We start from the raw sequence: 24,727 nt of genomic DNA, 5'->3' as shown, positions 1-24,727 counted from the left end.
ATTCTTGCATGGTATAGGATTTCAACGCAATCCTCAATACACTGGGTGTTCCTTTGTCTGTTGGTTTGTTTCCTAACACCCCAAATGTTATAAATGAGTGACAGGTAAAGATGCTAAAATAATACAGAAAATCAAAACTATCAGATGAGCCCACAGTGGCAACAGTGGGAAGGAAAAACTCCCCTCTAAAGAAGAAGAAACTTCTGGCAGAACCAGGGTCAGGTTTAATAATAACTAAGGATTAAATTCAAAGTAGTGTGTAAACACAAAGACTGAGTGAGTGAAGAACACTGTGTGCAAGAAGCAAGAAAGAAGAGTGGTTTGACAGTATAATTTTATTATATCATTACATTTTGTTCATTTTTGGCATTCCACTAAGTAATGAAGGAAGGGGTCAGGGCAGGAAGGATTCTCACAATGTCAAGTCTATTTAGTTTATAAATTGTGCAGAAACAGAAATCAGGCTTGATTGAGGTTCAAGGTAAAAGCTTTATATTAACCATGGGGCCACAACTAGCTGCTTAAAGCGGGATAGACATGCTTTTTACCAGATTACAACACTTTCTTTTACTTTAGTATCAGTCTTCAAAGTAGCGGTATGTGCACACTTTTTTAAATTGTTAAATTCTAACACTTCATAATTACTTATGTCATAATTACCACAAAATGTATTTACATCATTCTCAACAGAGAGGCTAAGAATTACCCTTTAAAAAGTGCGTGAGGTGTTAACTTGTGTACAGTGTTACAGATACAGTCACGCTCATGTTCTCACGGTGCAATCATGTATTAATTACATCTTTATGTATTCAAGTTACTGAAAAAGAAAACAAAGCTCACTTCCTTTACCCAATAACCATAGGTAAACTGTTGTGTATAACAGGTATCACATGCCCATCTTTGTGCGTCCCAAAAACCAGTAAACCAGCATTTTCTTACATTTTCCTCCTCCCTCAGTCATGTAAAGGTTTCCGCTGTAATGTCAAAACCTGCTCAGTTCTAATAGAACATTCCGTCTCCACTATAGACACATCCTTCCCCACCAACAGCAAATTGTATTACACTTGTTAATTATTAAACATCAATATGACCAAAGGCTCTTTTCTTTTAGTGTTAGGTAGCTGCGGTAAAACAGTGTAAACATTTGGCATTTAACTTCAAACTGTCTCCTAGTATGCATCTTTTCCACAACATTGATTCCATTGGGGGTCTATTTGCCTCCCTCTCTGTGTCTTTGTACCTTAAAAAACAAACCCCTAGGGTCACACTGCTACCAGGCTAGAGCTTGGAGACGAAGGGGAAACCTTCGTACATGTCGGCCTTGAGCTTGGCCCACTCGGCCAGTCGCTGCATGGCGCTCTTCTCCTGGCCCAGGACGCTAGCCGCCTTCCTCAGCTTGGCCTCGTTGCGCTCGAGGTAGCGCTCGCCCTCGCTCTTGAGGAAGTTCAGCTTCTCTACACGGTTCTCATTCAACTGGATGTCCTCGCTCATGTAGGCGTTGAAACGGAAGTAGGTGTCCGGGGGCAGGAGAGCATCCAGCATGGTGTGTACTTCTGAAATAAGGATGGAGGGACATGTTTTTTGTTTTGTCCAATACTGGTTTTCATCACACCACCTCTAACCTTTCGTTTAGAAATAACTGCTTGTGGGATGTCAAACACTGATAAACAACATTTTGTGTGGTCCTACCCTCTGTATCTGTGGCACTGCTGATGACGTGAGCCAGTTTGGTCTTGAGGCTTGTGTAGGTTGTGCTATTCTTGCCCGCTGTCTCGTATCGCCCGGTGCCCAGAGACAGCACGCACTGCAGGGGTGTGTTTGGCCACAGACACTTACACTCATGAATGGCCAGAGCTGTGGGGTTGTTGATTAGGAGTCCTCCATCCTAGAGAGGAAGAAAGGCTGCCATGTTTTTATTGTGCAGAGAAAGATTTTTTGGTATGTGTCCTTTAACTTAAATATATCTGTTGTGACAGCATGTTGAGGACAAATGAGGTGAAGTGGACAGGCTGTCCTGGAGCTACATAGCTTTGGGCGAGAGATGTGCTGTGCTGGAAAACGAAGTAAACAAGCCTGGAAAACAGTGGTTTTATCTGCCCTCAAAAATAAGTTGCATTTGGATCATTTGGACAGAAATTACCTACAGTACAAATGTAGCTTCACTGGTAAATCACAGTGCGTTTCAGGATTTTAATCTTACAACTTTCTTGTATTATCCCATTGCTTTTGCACTACCCATTTGGTGTGCATTTTTACTAAATAGTGTTAACAGATTCTTGACAGAATCATGAACAGAGCCGACAGAAAAGATAAGAAAAGAAAAAGAGAATAATCCAGCTCAATGGCTGTCTGAACCGTTTTGCTGCTTCTGCTCTTTGTCAGCCTTTCACCAAGTTCAGTTTTGAATTTAATCCAAGCACTGAAGTGCTTTTGGCTGAGATTAAATAGTGTGAGAGTGTGGCACTCCATCTTGCCCCGCAGAGAAGTGGGAAAAGGTTATTTCCACTCTTCTACAGGTGGTGGGGCAACAGAAAAGCAATGAAACTAATGCAGTAGTTTAGTTTGTAAGGATACATAAGACTTAGAGAAATCATTTTAGGATGCACATTTATATCAGACTCAAAGTGTCATCTGATGAGAGTTCCCTGTTTCACTCTTCAGAGTGACCGTAGGCTGTAACGGGTCAGTAGCACCAGGACAACAAACAAAAGCAGAAAGCTCCTGGTAACAAAAATCTTTTCTTCTGCTCTTCACTTATCCGCACATTACATTAGACCACAGTAAGTGTTGATCTTAATGGGTCTGCTCTGCTCTCAAGGCGTTCTGATGGTACAATAAAACATTAAAAGTGTCATTTTAAGCCCGATTGTGTGACTGTTAAGACAAAGGTGTAAGCAATTCATATATATTCGTATACTATAAGCTGCACTGCTGAGACAAACCACACAGATTCCTCTTGACTCTGACACTAAATGACATTCAGAACCCCTCTGATCTCAGTGACTGCAAGAAACTCCTTAGTAATGCTGTATGATGAAAACAATGGACTTGAATGTGTTCGTGTGTTTTTTTTAATCCCTTGCAGTGGCAGAACTCTCCTGAGAAATACCGCTGCAAGTGCTGAAAACTAGAGTAGGAGTGAGATCAGTGGGTGGCGAGGGTAGCTCAAAATGTTGATGAAACACTATTTGGCTCCAAGAGGAATTTGGAGAACAACGCACATAACTCTCTCAGTCTGTGTCTTTCCATCCCTGCTGTCAGCCCAGTGCATGGGAAACAGATACTTTCTGCAGAGGTGTAAGTGAGGAGAGAAATGTGCAAACAGAAACACACACACACACACACACACACACGTTATACATGCAAACAGAAATGTAACTGTAATTGTGTTGGATAGAAAGGGAGATTACAGCCATGTCATATTTGCCTTGTTAATAAATGGAGAGAAAGCAGCAGACAGCTTAGCTTTTGTTAACTAAAGATTAGAGCACGTTTGCTGGGATAGTGCCACAAAAAAAGCTCTCCGGGCAAACAATGAGCAGGCCTTTGGTTCTAAACCAATAACGTCTACAAGTATCAAGGCTTATGTAGACCAGAGGTGGAGATTATGACCTGTTATTGGCCAAAAAAAAAAAAAAAAAAACACAAAAGGGGGGGTCTACAAGGACTACTGTATTAGAAAATGGCAGGGGAGAGAAGAAGGGACAAGGCTAATTTTGCTTAAGTAGGTTATCAAAATGAAGCTAAGCCTTGAGGATAATTGCTGCCTGTAAGATCGTCTAAAGATATCCTGCCCTAATAATACCACTTCAAAATAACACTTTAATATTAGTCTTTCTGGGCAACTTCCAGATTTATTAGAGTACAGCAAAATACCAGTGTGTTTTCTTAAATTGCAGCACATTTGAACTCTCAGGGCCACCGTCTAAGCCCCACCTAATACATTAAAAGCAATCAGTTTTTAAAATGAGAAAAAAAAACAATACATCTGACAAGAATCCAAACTAGAAACTAAATGACATATTGGGCAATATTACGGGCTGACTGATGATCTCTGTAGAGTCTGCATGTTCTCACTTTGCTCGTATGGGTTCGCCTCCCACATGCTTGTCGGGTTGTCCCGGGTGTTTCCCTTCCTTTCGCTCTGTGACAACTGGAATAGGCTCCACACAGACACGGTTCCTTTAAAATATTCTCTTTCATAGGGAATCAGAAACTTTTGCAATTTCCCTCGAGGAAGGCCTCTCGAGGTGTAAAAAGGAGGATACCATTGATGTTTAAGGTCACAGACCAGGTCTGAGGACTCTCTCTCTCTGTACCGCCACCCCATTCTGTTGACTTTCCCCTCTGTCCTTCAGGCTCTTGACAGCCAGAAAAAAGGAAGAGCCAATTATGGGGCTGTTCCAAGGTTGTGAGTTTGAAATAGTGGAACAAATCTGCACATATATCCTTGATGCACAAACACACACGATGCACTGCAGCTTAGTTTATGGGTAATAAAATGCTCTATGTAAATAAAACTGCCACTGCTGTTGCATGCAGTGCCTGTGTCCTTGGCACTGGTCCCTTAAAAAAAAGCAGCATCGTGGCAGAAGCGCATTGGTAGATTTCCTGGAAAGCAAACCTCTTAGAGACGTGCACTTTCACATGCCAGTCTCAATCCCTGTTACTTCCATAACACTGGCTTAATTCTAGGCTTAATTTGTGACAGAAGATTATTTTTATGGTTTTGAAAATGTGGAGGTCAACTGAAACCAAGACACAATAACTAAATTCTAGGGGTGCAACGATACTCGTATCGATATTGAACCGTTCGATACAGTGCTTTCGGTTCGGTACGCATATGTATCGAACAATACAAAATTTGTAATTTATTTTATCAACTTTCCTTCTGACGATGCTGTCTGTGTTGAGCGCTCAGTGAATCTGCGTTCGACTACTCCTCCTAGGCTGCACTGTCGAGCGCAGATCCACTGAGCGTTCAACACAGACAGCATCTCAGAAGGAAGAGCGCAGGGCAAGCTAGCGAGACAGAAGTTAAGCTCTCCTTGCAACATGGCAAATTGAACCTCCCCCACCCTCATTCAGATCTGGCGTTTGGAATTATTTTGGTTTTCATGTGACGTATGACCCTGAAGGTAACCCCGTCATGGACTAAAGTAAAACAGTATGTTGGATGTGCCACGCAATGCTCAATTACATGGGTGGGAACTAGTGTGTTAGCGCAGTTAGCTCGTTAACGTGTTGGCCGTCTAGCCCCACACAGGGGTAGCTCGTTAACGGAGATTTGCCGTGTTGTGGCGTTAACGTCATTTCAACGAGATTAACGCTGACAGCACTAGTGGGAACACAACGAATATGACTGCACATTTACACCGACATCATCCTAGTGCAAAGACAAGTGGAAGCAGACAAAAACAACAAGCATGCAGCATGCTACAAACTTTACCCGAGTCATTTAGACAGCCGTTAGCACATGATTCTCCTTATGGGGACCTGATATGTTTAATATTGTGGCGAGCTTAGACAAGGAGGAGACGGAGGTATCGTTTGGTCTTGCTTCCCGTGAGCTAGCCAGGGAGCACAGCCGTTTATTGACATCTGCAGAAGAACACTGCCGCTAGCTAACTGCTCAGCGTGGCAACCGCACAGCAACAACAACACACAGAGCGCCCTCTGACCCCGGAAGGACACACCGTTGCAGCGAGAGGGCGTCACCCGTCACTATGGCAACATAAACAAAACATAACTGTACAAACAGAACCCCGAACAGCCCTGACCCGCTACAATATGCTGCTGAGAATATAGCCCAGAAGAAGCGTATAGTATAGCTTTTATGTTGGAAAGAGCCATTTCTCTGTAATAAACTCTCTTTTCCAAAGATGAGTGATTCCTCAATCAGATACAGGTGTTACCGCGCCAGATCCGCGGCCCCGAACCGTAGTAAGGAAACCTCTGGCAGTTACTTGAAGGTTCCGTAACTGACTCGTAGCCGGCAACAGCTTACTATACAGGTCAACTCCGCTAGCAAAAAGATCGAAGGAGGCGTAGGAAACTGCTTCACCGAACTTTATTTCTTCTCTAAGGCACGAACACCGCGTACAGTGGGCTGAAACAGTTTACTCACAGCGAGCATCGCCGACACAACTCTGGCTGTCGAGGGAGTTATTATATTCCTTTTATTTATTTTCTTTTCGTCTCTTCTGTAGCTAACCGTTACTTTTTCCCCTTCTCCGCTCTCTCTCTTCACACACACACACCAGGCAGTCCCGCTACACACATCCCGAATACATTTCCCATCAGGCTTCATCCTTAAAGGGCCATGCCTGTAACACAGGGCTTGCAAAATCGGTAGCCCGACGTCCCGGAGCTAGTGATTTTTCCAGTCGTACTACCAAAATCTATCTCTGCCCTGCCCGCCGGGCTATTGTAGGAAGAAAAAATATATGTCAATGCTTTTGCATTCTTTCGGAAATGTAGCTGGGTAATTATGTCATTGCCATCGGTGAGCCACTGTCAATATGTGACATATTCAAATCGCGTTTGAATTTGCGCTTGTTTTTTGCTTTCACTTTGCAAATGTCCAGGTGCCTTCTTTTGGCGCACCGGCCGGTCACGACCGGCGGGGGAAAAGTCACTCGGGTCAGAACATGGGGTGCCACCATCATCCCACTTCTGACACCAATGTGGCGAGCTCAGACAAGGAGGAGACGGGGGTGTCGTTTGGTCTTGCTTCCCGTGAGCTAGCCAGGGAGCACAGCCGTTTATTGACATCTGCAGAAGAACACTGCCGCTAGCTAACTGCTCAGCGCGGCAACCGCAACAACAACAACAACACACAGAGCGCCCTCTGACCCCGGAAGGACACACCGTCGCAGCGAGAGGGCGTCACCCGTCACTATGGCAACATAAACAAAACATAACTGTACAAACAGAACCCCGAACAGCCCTGACCCGCTACAATATGCTGCTGAGAATATAGCCCAGAAGAAGCGTATAGTATAGCTTTTATTTTGGAAAGAGCCATTTCTCTGTAATAAACTCTCTTTTCCAAAGATGAGTGATTCCTCAATCAGATACAGGGCTCGCAAAATCGCTAGCCCGACATCCCGGAGCTAGCGATTTTTCCAGTCGGGCTACCAAAATCTATCTCTGCCCTGCCCGTAGGGCTATTGTAGGAAGGAAAAATATATGCCAATGCTTTTGCATTCTTTCGGAAATGTAGCTGGGTAATTATGTCATTGGCATTGGTGAGCCACTGTCAATATGTGACATATTGAAATCGCGTTTGAATTTGCGCTTGTTTTTTGCTTTCACTTTGCAATCGTGCGAACTGTGTATAGAGAGCGACAGCACTGATTGGTGAGTGATGATAATTTGTGCACCAATTCCTCTGACATCGTCTTATCAATCGTTAGCTTACTATGCAAACATGACAAGTGAAATCTCCCGCAGCAAGCTTAAACATATGAGAGGTTGATCGCGCAGAGAATCGCTGACCGTTATATGTGTGTGTGTGTGTGTGTGTAAAAGCAGCAGGATTTATATTTTAGTTCTGCTGAGCCAAATAAGAGAGGTCAGGGTGAAGAAGTGACAGCCAAAGAAAAGCTTACCACAAAACGGAAAAGTTATGACAAATCAGACTATAAGGCAAAAAGAAAGTGCAGCTTTATGGTTTCATGGACAAAAGAATTTCTGTGGCTGCAATATGACGAGCTATATAACCAGGGGCTGCACATAAGTGGTCCGCAGGTGCGCATTCGCTGTCAAAAAAAAAAAAAAAAACGCGCACAAGATAAGAAGTTGCAACGCCTGTTTGCATACATAAGATTTTCTGGAGGAGGACAGATATTTGTTTAAAACTCTTAAAGATGTCGAAGAAGCTCCTTTAAGCAATTACTGTGATGTTCCTCCACCTCCAAAGAAATGTCAGAAGGAGTCCGAACCACAAAAGAAGCGCGTATTCTCGGAAAAGTGGTTGCAGGAGGTGAGCTGGCTTCAAACAAATGATGAACGCACAGAGATGTGGTGCGGAATGTGCCGTGAAAATCCCACTCTAGCGGACAAAAACAGTGCTTTTTATATGGACGCAAACGCGCGTTGCAACTTCTTATCTGGTGCGCGTCTTTTATTTTGACAGCGAATGCGCACATGCGAACCACTTATGTGCACCCGTGTAAATAACATAATGTTCTGCCGGGTGTGTTGTTGGTTTTCTCTCGATTTCTGAGTCGACAAGCGCCTTTGTTACTGGGACCAGTCATTTTAAGAAAGGCCCCGATTAGAAGCCATGAGAAATGCAAGAAATGCATTATTGCTCAGTCTGCAATATCTTTCCCAGAACAAACACCAATTGCAAATAACATACTAAAAATAAACCTGAAAAATCTGTTTAGAACAGCGTACTATGTTGCAAAGAGTGAACTACCACTGGCAAAATTTAGCAGTCTTTGCAAACTTCAAAAAGCAAATGGCCTAGATCTTGGTTCCACTTGTCTCTTACCCGTGACTTCAGCGGAAATTTCAAATTCAGGATCTGACACAGACTGATTCATGTCCTACAGAGTTCTTACAAGTTCATAGAAATTTCTGTTCAATTAGAACCAAGTATTTGAGTTGATGATTGTAATTTTTATACAATGTTGTAATTTGTTTTTCAACAATTTTTTGATTAATGTTTTGTTTCCTTTACAATATTATACATTAAAGTATAATATTGTAAAGGAAACAAAACATTAATCAAAAAATTGCTCTCTTTTTTATTCGGGCTACTTACATTTATTTTGGGCTACCAAAAACTGAAGAGTCCCTGCCCGAAGGGCTACCAGGGATTTTGAAATTTTGAGAGCCCTGAGATATATTTATTTTTTTAATTACTTTTGTTTCAGCAACATAAAATTTAAAAACTGTACTTTTGAGTTAAAATATATATTTATAATTTTAATAAATGACAAATTAAAAAGGCATGAACATTTTTTTGTATCGAAAAAATATCGAACCGTGACACCAAAGTATCGAACCGAACCGAACCGTGAATTTTGTGTATCGTTGCACCCCTACTAAATTAATATATTGCGATTTAGTTAGTGAAGTGGATAAGCAGTTAGCAGCATGAGTGGATGGACAAGATGAGTTCAGTTCAGACTTAAATTTAAGTTAAAAATAAATAAATAAACTGAATAAACTGAACAGTCAAACACCTCCCAGTTGTCTCACATTCATGTTGTACCTGATGAAGGTCTTTTCCCAGAACAAATTCCTGAAAGTAGCCCGGAGCGGCAGACGAGGCCCTGATAGCCTGCCACATCTTGTGTTTGCAGTCTCCAAGGTAGTGAGATCTCACTCCTGGCATGAGTCGATAGTTCCTGAACACATATGCCTTCAGAGGAAGACCTCTATTCACAATAGTGCTCACTGCTGACACCTAGTGGGCATGAAAATAACTTTTTAATTTTGAAATCAGTTTCATGAAACCCTTCAAGTCCTAAGTCCTCTGCGGTATAAACAATGAGAAGAGAAAAATGAAACTAAACAGGCACATTAGAAATATTAAGATGTTAAACAAAATCCCATGGGTGTGCACTCAAACACTTACTTTTGGGCAGTGGGGATCCCTGGCACTCTCGATCATACGTCCATCACCCATCCGTTCTCTAAAGAAAACACAAAATTACATACAAATACTCTAGACTATCCTGGTGTCTTTGAAGCTGAGGACTGAAGAGAGGAAAGAAAGAATGCAAAAAGTGTACAAATAAAAAAAACAGACCTTTTTTTTTTTTTTAAATAAGCAATGAAAGAGCGTTGCAGACTAACTTGAGGATGTTCTCCCACATTTCACTGTCATAGAAAGCATGACTCCAGCCCATCTTCATTGTTCCAACGATCACATTCTGTTTGAACACATCCGAGCCCAGCTCCCGGTACATCTTCTCGCACTCTTCCAGGGGGACCTGGAAAATCCCCAGCATGAAAGCCAGAATGGCACCTAATGGAAAGGAACAAGTGAGGACAGCTGACACCTAAAATCCTTTAATCGATTAAATAAATGATGGATTAAGCTTATAACAGACCGACAAGAAAGAGGTGGCAACACCATACCTGTGCTGACCCCGCAGATGTAATCAAAGAGCTGGTGGACTGGTTTCCCTGTGAGGTCCTGCAACTTATGGAGAGTCTGCAGGGCCAGCAATCCCCTGGAACAGTTTAACAATATATTTCAGTCTGTGTCCGCAACACTTTTACTTTAGGCAGACTGATGTCTGCTGATCACCTTGTTTAAAAAGTTTGTTTCATTTACATTCATGTGCAGTAGATTTGTACTCTGTATTAGTTTTAATATAATCTGAGTGTCTGTCTTTTTTTCCAAAAGCCGCACCTTGTTCCCCCTCCATCTATGGACAGGACTCTAATTCCTCTGCCTTTGACTGGTTCGGTGTAGCCAGTCAGGGCCAACGCTTCTCTCACAGCAGCCTGAAGAGGAAGATCTCTGGCCTGGCGCAGTCGTAGAAGGCAGGGCAGCGCTTTCTCCTATCAGTCACAATAGTAAACACAGAAAATGAATGACTTTAATGACCATGCAACCCACATGTTACAAGAACAAGTTGAAATTACAAACAGCACTAACCTTGATGGCCACAACTCGAGTCTCTGGGAATTCCAGGAGATGGCTGCTAAGCTCCTCCACTCGAGCAGTGAGGAGTTTGACGTCGGTGACGGCCTGCAGGCCTTTCACCAGAGCTCTGGTCCTGTTGTCTACGCTCACCCTGGCTATTATCTAGGTGACAAACGCAGACAAAATAAAGCAAAGGTCAAAAATAATGTGGAAACCGTTTGGATATGTGTTAAATGACAATGACAAATAGTAGAGCTCATCATTTATAACATTTTTCAGGGAATATCAACCACCCCTTCCATGCCCAAAGACACGCTGTGCTACCTCATACATTTTTATATATCTGGGAGCTGAAGCAATAATTATGGGTAGTTCGACATGTGGAGGGGCAGCCTTTGTGGGTTTGAAATAAAAGGTTATTACATGCAGGAAAGGATGAGTTCATTCTACTCCCTTCACACAACGAGGTGATCTAATTGTAACCGGTATGAAAGGAGAGACAGGAGGAGGAGAAGAGGAAGATCCAGTCACGTGACTATGAGAGATCTCTAGTTTGAGAAACAGTTGCCTCACGTGTCCTTAACTGCCAGCTTCATTAGACAGTAAAGGGAGCAGTACACACCGATGCATATTTCCCACATGGTGTAATCTTCATTTCTTAGAACTAGTGTTAATATAGATTTAGTTTTAGTCATAATCTTTTAGTCATAGTCTAAAAGGTCATAGCTTAGTCAGTGGGATTCTTTTAGATTTAGTCTAATTTTAGTTCATACACAGTTCATAAAGCATTTTAATTTCCCTTGACATAAAATTAGAAATGTGACCATATACCTGCTCTTCTCTTCCTCACAAGTGTTGATGTTTTGTCCTGTTCTCAAAAAAAAAAAATTACGATGGACAAATCAAATGTGCACAAAGGAAAGTAAGAAGATTACTTCTGATTGGATCACTTCCAAACTTAATTCTTCTACATGACTTATTTAGTTCTGACAGGATCTCGTCGCTCCAGAATAATTCCATCTTATTTTAATTTACTGAAGAAAGTGTAAATACATTTCATCTATGTTTTTGGCATTAGCTTTTATTTAAATTTTTCATTGTACTGCTTCTCCTCTCCTGTTCTGTTTTGCTTGTGAATGTGAATCAAAGCTCTGAAGCATGGATCGGTCATTAACATCACATTTAACACCTCACCTTTTCCCTTTGAGTTAGCAGCTCTTGCTTTGCTTTGTCGGCTTTCTCTTCCTCACTCTCCGTCTTTACTTCTTCCTTCTCTGGAGTGGCATCATCCACGGCAACATCTGAAGACGTGTCTGCCATTTTTTTGGAATCGCTTCTAAATTTGGGGACCAGTGGTGCGATGTAGCTGCCGACAAAAGCCTGAACACTGGGCCGAGGGTAGGACAGATAATGAGTGAAGCCTTTTCTAGGGGAGGCCGTCGCCACAGCTTCGCTTTCGGCAGAAGGAGCCTCTACTGGAGGACTAGGCGAAGGAGAAGAGGCAGAGGCAGGAATTTTAGCTGGCGCCTCAACACTTTTTCCTACTGGGGACAAAACAGGAATGTGGTCCCCCTTCTTCTGAGAGGAAAACTGAGGAACTGGTCCAGCAACATGATCGCCCCCTTCTATGTGCTGCTGCTGCCTGCTCTCGCCAATTTCTCCTTCTGTGCTGGGTCCGAAATAAGCGTCAATGTGGTTGGCCAGGGTTTTGTAGGTCTCATCCATGTTGGTAGACAGAGCTGCCGGCTGGAGCAGCTGCATAGTTTGTTTTGCCACATTAGAGGACGGGGCAGAAACACTTGCTGCTGAATCCAAAGTGGACATGGACTTCTTTGTGGAAACAAAGGGCTTCTCTGTAATCTGCTGCTGCTCCTTATCTGTCTCCTCACCTTCATCTTCTACTTTCATTGTAGTTTCAGGTGGTGAAGCGGTGGCCTTTGAGGCTACTGTCTCGGCTTTTACCCGAGACTTTTCTGCGTGGGTGCTCTCAGCTGTGCCACCGCCGCCCCCCGCCTTGAGCCGGGAGAACTTGGAGATGAAGTCTGTGCCACCTACTGCCTTGGTAACACTGTCAAGTGTGATCCTAATCCGTGACATACGTCTCCTGTTTCACTGGGGATGGCAGGAGAGAAATACTTTCCTCAAGCAAACAGATGAGGCGATAACTTCTTGCAAATTCAGCAGCATTCTGGGAGGCTTTCTGCCATGAGTTTATTGTTCGCTGCTTGCAACACACTACCTGTAAAGATAAAAACAGAGATAAAAAGGAAATTATATAAAGAGGAACACTTGTATATCAGCCGGAAACCCAGTGTCCTCATATGGAAACCTTAAATTTGGGCTTTTTTGCACTTAATAAAGTGTTTTAAACACTGTAAATCTGTGACTTTGTTTTATGCTAAAATATACCTTATAGGATGGATATGAGGAAATACTTAAAAAAAAAATGTTCTCAGTTCAAATATAGTGCTTTTCTTTTATTTATCAGTTCAAACTAATTCCGAACAGCTAGGTGAAATCAGAAAACAAACAAAAACATCCCAAACAGAAGCTCAGGGCGATATTGGTTAACTTGCTTGCCATTGTAAATTTGGCCAACAGAGGCCGCCGTCTGACCGGTAACTATAGAAACAGTCCAACAAACAATACAAATGACCGCAACTTTCATCAAGATACTGTTAAAAAGGGGGACAAGAATGAACCTAACAACAGAGTCAGCTCAGCTTGTAAAAACCCTGCTGGACCGACACCACCGCACTGAGAAGGCTGAGATGGATGATATCCCATGGGCTGCCTGCAAGGACTTCACAGTGAATGTCGGGGGAAAGCAGATTGGGGCTTACATTAAAACGTGGGAGCTCCCCTCTTGCTGGCTGTACAGTGTGGACTTTGTCTGCTCAACCGAGGAGGAGCACCGGACCTTCCACCACTACCGGGCCCGATTCAGCACCCCAACACCGAGGAAGCCAATTCGGGGGACAGCTAGCGTCTACTTCGTCGTGGATGTATCGAAGGTTAAACCTCAAACTATACCAGTGGAAGTCAGCTTCATAGTGGAGTCAAACAAACTGGTGCACACACCGGGGAGGACCAGGTTTAGAGAGAAGTGGCTGGTGGACGTTATAGAGAACAAGACTTTGCTCCAACGAATGGTAGACCTTTAAACCCAGCAGATAAAAATATCGCTCCTTAAGTTCCTGGGTGTTAGCTCTGCATTGTGACGGTGCTTTTAAACTTCATTAGCACCCCACCACACATACTTCGAAACACAAAAAAGGCTAAATAACGACCATTATCTGTTCTCTGGGTCCGCTTTGTACAGTTTGTTTTGGCGCTAGGCGTTAGCAGAACCAATTCAAACGTATTAGTGACTAGAAAGCTTCTTATTTTATATAACACGCTTATGTGAAGGAATAAGCACCTGACCCATGATTTCTGAAAGCTAGCTTACTAAACAGACGTCTAAACGTAAACATGTGACCCCGCTGGTACCTGACAGCAATACTAGTGAACATAAAACACCTACCTTTCTAACACTATTGGTGATAGCAACATGAGCAGATCGTCTCCTCACCTTCTGGAACCCAGAGCTCCTGGAGTGTTTCATTCAGTATGAGGATTGTACCTTAGAAAAAAATAAACAGGAAGAGGAGAGGAAGTTACGCATGTGGGCATAGTTCAACGGACCGTTTCCCCTGCAGTGGTTTAGGTGTGCCACTAGAGGTCAGTAAAAACACATTAGGAATAAGGAGATAAGAGGAGCGTTACAACATCAGTTAAAATCTTGAAATCCTTTGAGAGCCACAGGTTTTCATTTCGAAAATGACAACAAAGAGTAAGGGGGAAGTTCCTTTTCAACAAAACCCTCTTTACTGTGCTATGGTGGCAAAACACAACAAGAGTCATCTCTTTATATTGTAAGGTAAAGGCCCTGCAGTATTAGAGAAAAAAATCCAATAATCAAGCACTTTGCGAATGTGGAGGGAAGAACTCCATTTTAACAAGAAGAGACGTCTTCCTGACAGAATCAGGCTCAGGTAGGGTCTGTCGTGTACAGTTGGGAAGTGGGGGAAAGAGAAAAGAGGAAAGAAAAAGACAGCACAGGGAAACAGGTTTGGGATCATTGTCTTGTTGAAAAAAGTCAGATACTTTCCAGGTGGTATTGCACGGTGGATCAAAATCTTTTGATGATCTTTACTTTTCTGTGTCCATTATTTCATTCATTTTGGTAAAACTAATGGAACACCCTGTGTGTCTCTAAACCATGACATAGCCTCCACCATCTCTTCTGTACATACAGACAAAGATTTGAACCAAAAATGTCACATTTGTTGGGTTTTTCATGTGTAGGATAGTGGATCAATAGCCTAGTAGTTAACAAATATATTTAACACATGACATATAACATTTTGGTACAAGACTGAGCACAATATCAGGGTGGACTGCATCATTAAAGACACCTGGTATAAAAATCTATGGATCCATCTGCTGTGGCAACCCCATATGAAGCTTCTTGTGTAATTTGGCATACATCAGCCTTATGTCTCTGTTTCCCTTCATTAAGAATGGCTTCTTGACAGCCCCCCTGCCCTTTGACTGAGATATAAGTGATGTCTCTTTAAATGTCTCAAAAGAAATTTCAAATAAACGGTTTTTTGTGTTCTTTAACAATTAATTCTTTTTCTCCAGTTAATATTTTTTTCACTTAATATGTTTGGTTCAGTCAATGTGATGAATCTCTGTTAAGTCATTAAGGTTGTGTTATCTCATGCTCTTATTAATGCTTGGTTTAAATTATCTTTCCAAATTGAGGTAATGTTACTGATCTGGTCACGACACTATTGCACTATTAGCTCATTCCAATATGGATGGTTTCACAGTAAACACTTTTAGACTTATAACTTTTAGACTGAAGAACCCCTTCTGTTAAAACATAAGCAGAAAAAAAACTCTGTTCGCAGGATTTTTTGGAGGGTCTATTTGACAATAAGGCATCTATATTCATTAATTTTGGGGCAATAATCTACTGCTATTCTTATGCAATCTCACTTTTCTATTATCCTCAGTCTATATGTCAGCTGTTTTTTGATTATACCAGGGAAACTACCACCAAGCCATATGCATGACTACTTAGTAGCTCTTAGTACAAGTCACTGCATCAAAACCTAACCTTTTTAAGACAAAGATACGTGGTATTTAGTACTTTTTTTCAGTAGCTTGAAGGTCATTTTGGCATACAGTAAACGGTTGTTTTAAGCAACAACAAATTTACAAGATGCCGTTTGAGGAGCAGGACAGCCAAAAAGCAATAGCTTATCCTATTTGTCTAGTTGTTGCTCATCTAAATCACAAATGCAAAAAGTCTGGACCTATGAGAGACGCTTATCTGTACGCTGAGTTTCCAAGGTCTGCTAAGGATATGGGCACAACCTTTAAAATCTCCCTAGTCATAGCAGATATTACAAGGTCAAACACAAAACAATCGACCTGCACATTTTAAAGAGACTCTGACATTTTTAAATGATTATTTTCATCTTAAAACAGAAGTTTTAAGAACTTCACACACAGGTTCGCTGACACTTAAAAAGTCAGTGTTCAAATAAACTTAGATATAAGTTTTAGATATATCTTTTATAATCTTTTATCATTTTAATCTCAAAAGAACAGCGTGGACAAAGTTCACCTGTCATGATGCTGCAGATAATCCTGATGTTTAAAAAAAGAATATTGATAGCATATATAATATCTCAAAAGATGTGTAACTGTTGTTTTTGCACAGCTTTTGTAGAGTTATAGACAACTCTCTCTCTGTCTGCCTTTGTTTCTTTTTGAGTGTTTTTTGTTTTTCAAAAAAAGAGAAAGCGCACGAGTGTGGTGGCTGGAGTCACACTTAAAGACAGCATGAGGAGCTTGGTCACCTGGGACGGGCTCAGAGTAGAGCCGCCACTCCTCCATATAGAAAGGAGACAGCTTAGGTGATTCAGGCATCTGACTAGAATGCCTCCTGGACGACTCCTAGGTGAGGCATTTCTGGCTTGGTAACACCTAGCTGTCTACAGACTGGACTGGGAACTGGTGTCTAACCAGTGGTTCCCTAGGTACTTTCATATGCGCAGATCTGAACCCCTCTTAGTGAAAAAAAAATGTGTTTTTTTACTGGGCACGATGAGCCTGGGTCATGCGAGCTGCCGAACCCTGAACTGACTGACCCCTTGGATCGAATGAACCCCTAACACTTATGCTTTCTAAACTGACTTGGGAATGCGTCAGTGTCTCTAGACTGACCTGGGAATGCCTGGGTGGTAATGTCTTTGCTTAGACTGCTGCCCGTGGTACCTGAATCTGAATAAGTATTAAAATAATGGATCGATGGATGGCTGGATGAAAGTAAAACACCTGGCTTGAAGTACCTCTTCAGACTTTTACTAGTTTAGGCTAAAGCAGGCTGTAACAATGACTCAAAACACTTTTTACTGTGGTCCACCAAAGAAGAAGAAAGCTGAGATATCTCTGAGATATATAGCAGTATCCCAATACTGAAAATGCACAGCAGCATTATTTCAATTCCAGTTTGAGAGGCATAAAGGCAACAGCAGCAATTTGTGCTTAAATAGGTGCCAGCTATCGTGTAAAGCATCGTGTAAAGACAGCAATGATGATTTTCTTTCTCCAGCAGGTGGAGCTGAAGCACAAAGAGATATACTTAAGCTGGATCACCGTCATTTTCAAAACATGAGGAGAAAAACAAATGAACACATTGTCAGTAGTCTTCAGCTCAATTTCAAACCCAGAAAATCTAGACTTGTGGTCACCTGACCCTTGTCACTTGAATCTACACTGCACAAAAAATGCCCCTGCATGAAAACTGAATCATATGCTTAGTTTGCCATCATCACAATACACCTGCATCAATGTTCACTTAATACTCTTTTTGCAGACTAAATGTTTGAAGAAAAAAACTTAAAAAAAAAAGAATGAATGCACTGATACAACAGAGTTAAAATGGAGAGAATTTACCAGCAGCACATCAAGGTATCACAGTTTGTCCAGTTCTATTTATATTAATTCAGTCTTAAAACAAAACACAATTAAATGACTAATTGTATAACATGTAGCACTTAAGCAGCACACCAGTACATTAAATGTAAACCACTTAAATCTTGTGCAGCAAACAAACTGAGTATAACAAAGGAAGCTGCCGACAGACCACACAGTGAAATGCAACAACGCTGCATAGGGCAGCAGTCAAATAACCATTAATAAGTTAGAAAGTTAAAACTGATCACAAGATAGTGTAGAAAATTACTGTGCACAAGTCTTAGGCACTAAACATTCTCGCAAATAATAGTTTTTATTTAGTAAACTTATATAAAGTGCAGTAATGCATTTTTGGCGTGGCCAACTTTGAAACAGCAAGAACAGGAAAACTTTCACAGTTTTTCAAGCTTCTCAGCAGAAAGGCCGTTCCAAGCATCTCAGAGAAGTTGCCCCAGCTCTTTTGCAGCACCTCAGACGCATCTGCTGCAGGGCTCTTGTTCTTTATGTCTCTGGATTGCAGTCATGTTGCAGAATTTGGGTCGGTTCAGATACCACATCTAAGGTTCCTAAAACTTCTGCACTGCATCCCGTAATAATAATAATAATAATTATGCACTGTAACAAAGCACTGAGAAGCTGTAATCCAGCTCCAGCAGGTGGAACCTTAAAGATGATCTGATACACGTGTGTAATAACAGAAGCAGGGAACTGTTTTGTAGAACACTGAGCTGGATAAAATGAGGCACAATGGCCTTCTTTCATTCATTCAATCAAACATGGACACCAGCCAGTTTTCCTCATCACTATACTGATAATAACCCAACAGGCATGTGCCACATTGTTCCACCCCACATTTCTCTATATAGGAATGCGTGGAGAGACGGTGATGTGTATGGTGGAGAAAGCTGTCAGCTTACTGAACATGAATTCTGTTCACAGCAGTCATAATGGTTAAAAAAGAGGAGAAAAAACCCACATCATATAAGCTTCTGTTCAGACAGAAGTACAAAGGTTTGATGTTAAAGACGCAATAAATGGACCAATGATGAAAGCACATCAATCCCATGCTTATTTACTATTATTATTATTATTATTATTATTATCTGTCCCCCATTTTAACCACTTAAAGCTGGGATATGATCACAGGTGTGTAAAAGGTATCCCCCATTTTTGTGTTATGTAAAACATATTTTGTTTTCTTCATTCTTCAATGCATTACACTTATTTCTGTGTTATAGTTTTATACATTTTTAAAACTGTAAATGAATACATGAATATATATTACATTGTTATTATTGTCATTTCTTTTCTTTTTTTTTTTTAGGTATTTGCTATATTATTTTGTTAGAAATTGTGTTTAAATTGTCTAAAACAGCCATGGCTTCATCCTTTGAGGATATGCATGGTCTGAGGCTGGTCTGACTTTATTATGTGTGTACGCATAAATTCAGGTCAGCATTAAGGAATCCAGCAGACATATGACTGAAGCGCAGCGTCTTCTGGTGTGCTTTGTGTAAGGTTTGTATGAAAGCATTTGCAACATGTCTACAAAAGCAAATTAACTGTAAGAATATATTAACATCTCGTTCCATCTTGTAAAAATTCAGACCAGCACAGATGATATACACCCTTTTAAACTTTCTGCTTCTCTTTAAAAACAGCACCATCCCTCTTCAGGAGGGCTACCTCGTTCTCCAGGGCACGGATCTTAGCCACCGTGCTCTCCTCCCTGCGATCCAGTTCTAAGATCTTTGCGTGCAAACTCAAGATCTTCCTCCAGAGCTCATCTTTGTCAGTATCCGGTCTGCAGTACGAATGCTCAAAAACAGAAACCTTCTCTTCATCAGTGAGTCCACTCTCTGCTAAAAAACAGCCTGTGGTTTTGTCCTTGACCAGTTCCATGGGGACAAAGCTAAAAGCCTGACCCAGCACTGCCTGGAATGCATCTCCATCCATGTTTGCCCCTGCATCAGAGAATGAACCTGGCTCACAGCACAATACAGTCACAGCGGACTCGGCCTGCTCTTCAGAACAGAGTTCCCTGCTTGGAGACTGTGCTGCCGTTTCACCATCAAGTGGTTTCTCACAAGCAGCAGTCTGTATCTCAGAACGTTCTAAATGAGAGTCCAACACTGCAGGTTCAAATACCATCTCTGTGCGCTCCCCAGACATATTGTTTATCACTGCTGACTGGGACTTTCTGCCTGTTTTGCTCAAAATGAGTGGCCTTTTTTTACTGGCAGGAGAGTCGAATGTTGCAAGCTCAGGATCACCGAGTGAAATGTTGGTTTTAGCCTTGAGGCTTCTTTTCAGGTTTGTTGTTTTCTTCTCATCGTCCTGGAATAAAAGATAAAAGGTCTTCATTAATGGGAATTAACAGAAAATCAACAAGTTTTGGCGCAACAAACGCATGGTAAGAAACTGCTTAAATCCTTGCCTGCACTCTTTTCGTCACCACTCTTGTACCCTGTCTCTTGCTTTGATTGGTTGACCCCAGGTATTTAAACTCACCTGCCTTTACTACCTCTTTTCCTTGCAGTCACGGTTATAACATAGTACTAATATATACAAATATATATATAAAGACAGGCTTAACTCCACAGGACCACGCTTTATACTCAAAGTTTAAGAAGTTATTAAGAAGCCAAAATTGTATTCTGAGCTTGATGTTTTCTAAATGCTGCAAGATACATACATCTTCACTAGAAGGAAAAATGGTGGGGATGGCTGTATTCTTCAGGTACCGGATTCCCCATCGAATATCGAAGCAGTCCGCTGTAAAGTGCTCACTGCACAGATACTGATGTCGACTAGGGGTCCACTGCTCCCTCTTCATGTTGCTCACCCATTTCTGAAGCCTGGACTTGTCTTGCAAAGGAAACCTTTGAGAGACAGACCGATAATAGAGAGCTTTAACTCTAAGCACTGGAGTGTGATTTGGATCAGCCCAACACTACCCTCGTGTCATTACAAGCAAGCACTATGATATACTTAGGTGACATCCTTTTTGCTCATCCTGCAAGTGACATCTTTCACCAATTAAGCCAAGCAACACGTTACAGATTAACTAAAACAACAAAAACATACGGGTAGAAGCTGATTCTCTTGTTGTCTTGTCTTGATGCAGTCCCCCCACGGTTTCTGCAAACTCTCACAGCGCAGTAGCGTGGCATATCTGTAGTCAGACTACATGAAAACACCTCGGCGAGACCCGTTCGAGGATACAATTAGAAAAAAAGAAAAAAAAACCCACAAACCAGCTCGTAGGTGATTATATCCGGCTTGTAGCCCTCGTAACGGAAGTGACGTGTACAGCATTTATTTTCTTTTTTACTGGCTCTTTCACGTCATCACTTATTAGAAATATTTGCATTGAAATTAAGATTCCCTATGAGGATATAACTTTTTTAAATAAAATTATTATTTTCATTATTTGTATTAAATAAAAACCTACAAAATAATAACGCACGCGCTAAATAAAAAATGTACCGATGGCAAAACCTGTATAGGTCTTACGGCATTTGTCTATAAAGTACAATCGACGTTTTAATCTTTGAAATCTTTCATTTAAATTTACTATTGACTTTCAATGCTTCCGTTTTCCCCAACCCTCGGATTATTTAAGTATTCTAATTCTGCTAAATCGATTACGTCAAAATTGAATAGAAAAGCAAAGGCGGAAAAGATAAGCAGATTATTTTCTTGCGTTACCTATACCTACGTTCCGCCCTGGCCTTAAATCTTCCACGTGCGCATATTTTCCACCAATCACAACGGTCTGAATCGCTGTGTTCGGAAACCCACCAATGGCGTTGCGAGTCGTGGTGTTACGGCTCAGGAATGCAGCTAGACAACAACTGTTAGCTTTCGTTTCACATCAGCTGAGCTGGAACCTCCGGCGATTAACACCAGTATCACCGGGCTGTTTGTTACCGTGTATACAGGTAAGCTCTCAGTTTTAACTTAGCTGCCGCCGGTGGCTCTTTATAGGGTATAATTTACAAGCTTTTAAAAGGTCAAACTAGTTTCTCCTCTTTTCCAGTAAAAGTTGTCATTTTTCTTGTTTGCGACGCCTTCTGCCCTCAGACTCGCTCGAAAGTTAATAACTGCTTGTATCATTTGACAAAACGGTAACAATTTTATCCTTTTAAGGCTTCAGAAGTGTTTCAGAATTGTGTGAAACGTTTTTAACACAGTTGTCTAAATGCTGTTCTCACAGACGGAAAGGTGTCTAAACCACCAGTATGGCCACAGCGCAGTCGACGTTGCTGCTAGCAGTGCATATTCTGCTCATCTCAGAGTTCATTCTGGCCAAAAGGGACTACTACGACATACTGGGGGTGCCGAGAGATGCTACCGAGCGGCAGATCAAGAAGGCCTTCCACAAGCTGGCCCTGAAGTACCATCCTGACCGAAACAAGGGGCCAGACGCTGAAGCCAAGTTCAGAGAAATAGCAGAGGGTAAGTTACACATTATGTCAGTCTGTATTGTTGGGAAAGAGTCCTCATACAGTTGATCTAGAGACCTAAAAGCAAAATAGTTGCTACTTAAAAGTTTTTTTTTTAAGGATTCTGATGTTAGAGTGGACTTAAAGGGGAGGATCTGCCCCAGCAGTCGCACATTTCCTTGTTTTTGTTGACGTAATTGCACACTATGGTAACGGCTAAAGGGTTACACGCCCCATTCTGTGCTTTTTGTAACTTATTTCCTAATGAATTTAATCTTATATATATATATATATATATATATTTGTGTCCTCCAGCATATGAAACCTTATCGGATGATAAGAAGAGGCAAGAGTATGACCAGTTTGGACATAGTGCTTCATCAGGGGAGGGCCAGAGAGGAGGAGACTACGACTTTAACCAGCACTTCAAGTCATTCAACTTTGATGACATTTTCAAAGACTTTGACTCTTTTGGTCAACAACAACAACACCACCAACACCACTTTCACTCCCACTCTAATTCCCACCACAAGAGACACTTTGACAGCCACTTCCAGGCTCATCGAGAGGCCATGAATGGGCACAGGAGGCAGTTTCAGCAGGGCAGCTTTGGCGGAGGACTATTTGATGATATGTTTGAGGACTTGGAGAAGATGTTTTCCTTTCACACGCACAGCTCCAGGACTGAGAACAGATTTCAGGGCTCAGGGAAGCAACACTGCAGGACAGTGACGCAGCGTAGGGGGAACATGGTGACCACCTTCACTGACTGCTCCTAAGACAGGCTGGATAGTAGGGGGGGTCTTTGTGGTTTTTGAAATTGAAAGCTAATTTATCACTTGGTGAAACAGAGTGGCTTTGTGTGGCTTTTTGTAATTGTATGTAATTTCTTGTATGAACAAATATCTAAGCTAGCCCGAAAAATGGCTGCTTCCAAGCAATAACTCATTCATATTATTATTATTATAGCATAGTAATAAGTCTTAAGATCTGTCAGATACCTCCCTATCACCTCGCTTTCCAGGTTCGTTATGTTTACTTGTGTTTTATGATGGTACAATCTGATTCTCAGGCATGGCCTATGCTTAGTTTAAAAAGAGTACTTTTCTCTTGAGCAGTGAAGCAATTAGATGCGTTAGAATTCACATTTGTGAAAATGGGAAACCATAACTCTGCAGCTATATAGGCCATATTTTATTTTATCTCATCAATAGAAACCTTTTTCTCATCCAAAACCAAGACTTGCAGGTTTTGCACATTTGGTTTCCTGACAACCCCCCCTTTTTTTTTTTTTCTTTATTTTGGTGAAAGGATACATTAACAATCAATTCTTCTAACTGCATTTGTGGATGCACTACATTCACCTGGAATGTGTACAGTTTGGCCATTATCAACTGTTACCTCATTTAGGTTTTTTTGGTTGTTGTTGGTTTTTTTTCCTCTTCCAACAGAGTTGCATCTACCTTTTACTCAGTCAGGGTTGGAAATTAACATCAGTCCTATGACAAAAACTGGCAGACTTGGCCACAGGCAAAGTCGGCGGAGGTGTTTGCATGCGTGATTGCTTGGCTGTTTGTTTGTTTTTTGTTTGTTGTTTTGTTTTTTCATTTGGACCAGCTATCACAAAAACCGCCCAGGCTCATCTGCCAGTCAAACTGAGTGGTCTGACAAGTTAAGATTCCCTAAACTGATCATAATGTGCAATATTTAGCACCTTTGCTCTTCATGTTGCCTATCTTCTATAGACCGTGCTGTGTAAATGTCATTGTCTAATGTCTGCACTTTGAATGCGTGTGTGAGTGTCTTGAATATCAATTGGTTGCAAAATGTTTGGAGAATGAATAAAAAAAATATATATTAGAGGAAAGTTTGTGCTTGTGTGTTTAACTGAATTGGGAAAGGAGGGAGGCAGTAATGCACTTGTGTAATTGGTCTTTGTTATTAATGTGCTTTATTGTTTATGATTGTATTCTGATTATAAAATATGAATTATATTTGCATGTGAAGCACACACCAATGCAAATGTAGAATAAGTTCCGTGTCATGTGGTCTCATGAGATGAGATGCAACTAAAAGGAGAAGCTGCTTGATGTGTGAAGCCACAAAGTGCAAGTTGCTGCACTGGCTTCTGCACACTGTTATAACTTAAATGAGACTGTAGTCTTACATGCATACGTGTTATACAGTCTCAGATAAACAGACTGTAGCAGTTTTGTACAGTAAGTGAGAGATCCACTCAAGGATATTTACATAACACAACACAACTGCACATTGGATGATTCTTATGTGAAACTTAATAGTTGATTTGACTGAAAGACAGTTTTTCACGCTCTTTTTAAGGGTTCAAATGCATGGATCATAATCCACCCCCCAATTTTACTTATTTGGGTCACCCAGTTACCAAAATACACAAGTAACCCACTTTCAGTTTTGCCAGCATTTTACCTGATAAGCAATTCTTGTCTACTTCCAGTAGAGGTCATACTTTCTTAAAGCAGGAAAAGTGTTTTGAGCGCAATCTGCAACATTCATTGGATTATCAGGTGACACAGAGGCAACCTTGACAAAAATAACAACATGGTGGATTAGAAACCTAGGTAATGCTTTTTATTAAAATTCGGGCTAT

General features: G+C 41.4%; 3 protein-coding genes across 4 annotated transcripts; 1 reads left to right on the top strand and 2 right to left on the bottom strand.

Moving 5' to 3' along the window:
- Positions 1–317: 317 nt before the first annotated feature.
- Positions 318–14,933, bottom strand: pnpla8 (patatin-like phospholipase domain containing 8). Of its 2 annotated transcripts, none has more exons than XM_040036035.1 (10): positions 14,142–14,933; positions 11,810–12,854; positions 10,628–10,777; positions 10,379–10,530; positions 10,102–10,196; positions 9,817–9,988; positions 9,596–9,653; positions 9,230–9,424; positions 1,690–1,885; positions 318–1,553 (listed from the first exon to the last, which is right to left on the bottom strand). In XM_040036035.1, exons 2-10 carry the CDS (start codon positions 12,710–12,712, stop codon positions 1,279–1,281), a joined length of 2,196 nt encoding a protein of 731 aa, XP_039891969.1. In that variant the 5' UTR covers positions 12,713–12,854; positions 14,142–14,933; the 3' UTR covers positions 318–1,278. The 2 variants fall into 2 exon arrangements, with proteins under 2 accessions (XP_039891969.1, XP_039891970.1); XM_040036036.1 differs by having other exon boundaries at positions 14,190–14,933.
- Positions 14,934–17,022: 2,089 nt separating this feature from the next.
- LOC120736069 (THAP domain-containing protein 5-like) lies at positions 17,023–21,066 on the bottom strand. The gene is made up of 3 exons (XM_040036023.1): positions 20,741–21,066; positions 20,349–20,535; positions 17,023–19,990 (listed from the first exon to the last, which is right to left on the bottom strand). Exons 1-3 carry the CDS (start codon positions 20,824–20,826, stop codon positions 19,286–19,288), a joined length of 978 nt encoding a protein of 325 aa, XP_039891957.1. The 5' UTR covers positions 20,827–21,066; the 3' UTR covers positions 17,023–19,285.
- Positions 21,067–21,460: 394 nt separating this feature from the next.
- LOC120736070 (dnaJ homolog subfamily B member 9-like) lies at positions 21,461–24,101 on the top strand. The gene is made up of 3 exons (XM_040036024.1): positions 21,461–21,597; positions 21,873–22,114; positions 22,417–24,101. The coding sequence occupies exons 2-3, from the start codon at positions 21,898–21,900 to the stop codon at positions 22,878–22,880; spliced, it is 681 nt and encodes a 226-aa protein (XP_039891958.1). The 5' UTR covers positions 21,461–21,597; positions 21,873–21,897; the 3' UTR covers positions 22,881–24,101.
- Positions 24,102–24,727: the final 626 nt, after the last annotated feature.

The sequence above is a fragment of the Simochromis diagramma genome, unplaced genomic scaffold (assembly GCF_900408965.1).
Source record: "Simochromis diagramma unplaced genomic scaffold, fSimDia1.1 OVJJ01000816.1, whole genome shotgun sequence".
NCBI classification, from domain to species: domain Eukaryota; kingdom Metazoa; phylum Chordata; class Actinopteri; order Cichliformes; family Cichlidae; genus Simochromis; species Simochromis diagramma.
The sequence above is the reverse complement of the archived record's forward strand: the minus strand, read 5'-3'. Positions and strand labels throughout refer to the sequence as shown.

Excerpts from the sequence above, each read along its gene's own strand:
- pnpla8 (XM_040036035.1), bottom strand. The coding sequence starts at position 12,712 with ATGTCACGGATTAGGATCACACTTGACAGTGTTACCAAGGCAGTAGGT. Across the intron at positions 9,425-9,595 it reads GGGATCCCCACTGCCCAAAA|GTGTCAGCAGTGAGCACTAT; the intron begins GTAAGTGTTTGA and ends CATGCCCACTAG. Across the intron at positions 1,886-9,229 it reads TGGGAAAAGACCTTCATCAG|GATGGAGGACTCCTAATCAA; the intron begins GTACAACATGAA and ends CTTCCTCTCTAG.
- LOC120736069 (XM_040036023.1), bottom strand. The coding sequence starts at position 20,826 with ATGCCACGCTACTGCGCTGTGAGAGTTTGCAGAAACCGTGGGGGGACT. Across the intron at positions 20,536-20,740 it reads AAGAGAATCAGCTTCTACCC|GTTTCCTTTGCAAGACAAGT; the intron begins GTATGTTTTTGT and ends TGTCTCTCAAAG. Across the intron at positions 19,991-20,348 it reads TTTTTCCTTCTAGTGAAGAT|GACGATGAGAAGAAAACAAC; the intron begins GTATGTATCTTG and ends CTTTTATTCCAG.
- LOC120736070 (XM_040036024.1), top strand. The coding sequence starts at position 21,898 with ATGGCCACAGCGCAGTCGACGTTGCTGCTAGCAGTGCATATTCTGCTC. Across the intron at positions 22,115-22,416 it reads GTTCAGAGAAATAGCAGAGG|CATATGAAACCTTATCGGAT; the intron begins GTAAGTTACACA and ends TGTGTCCTCCAG.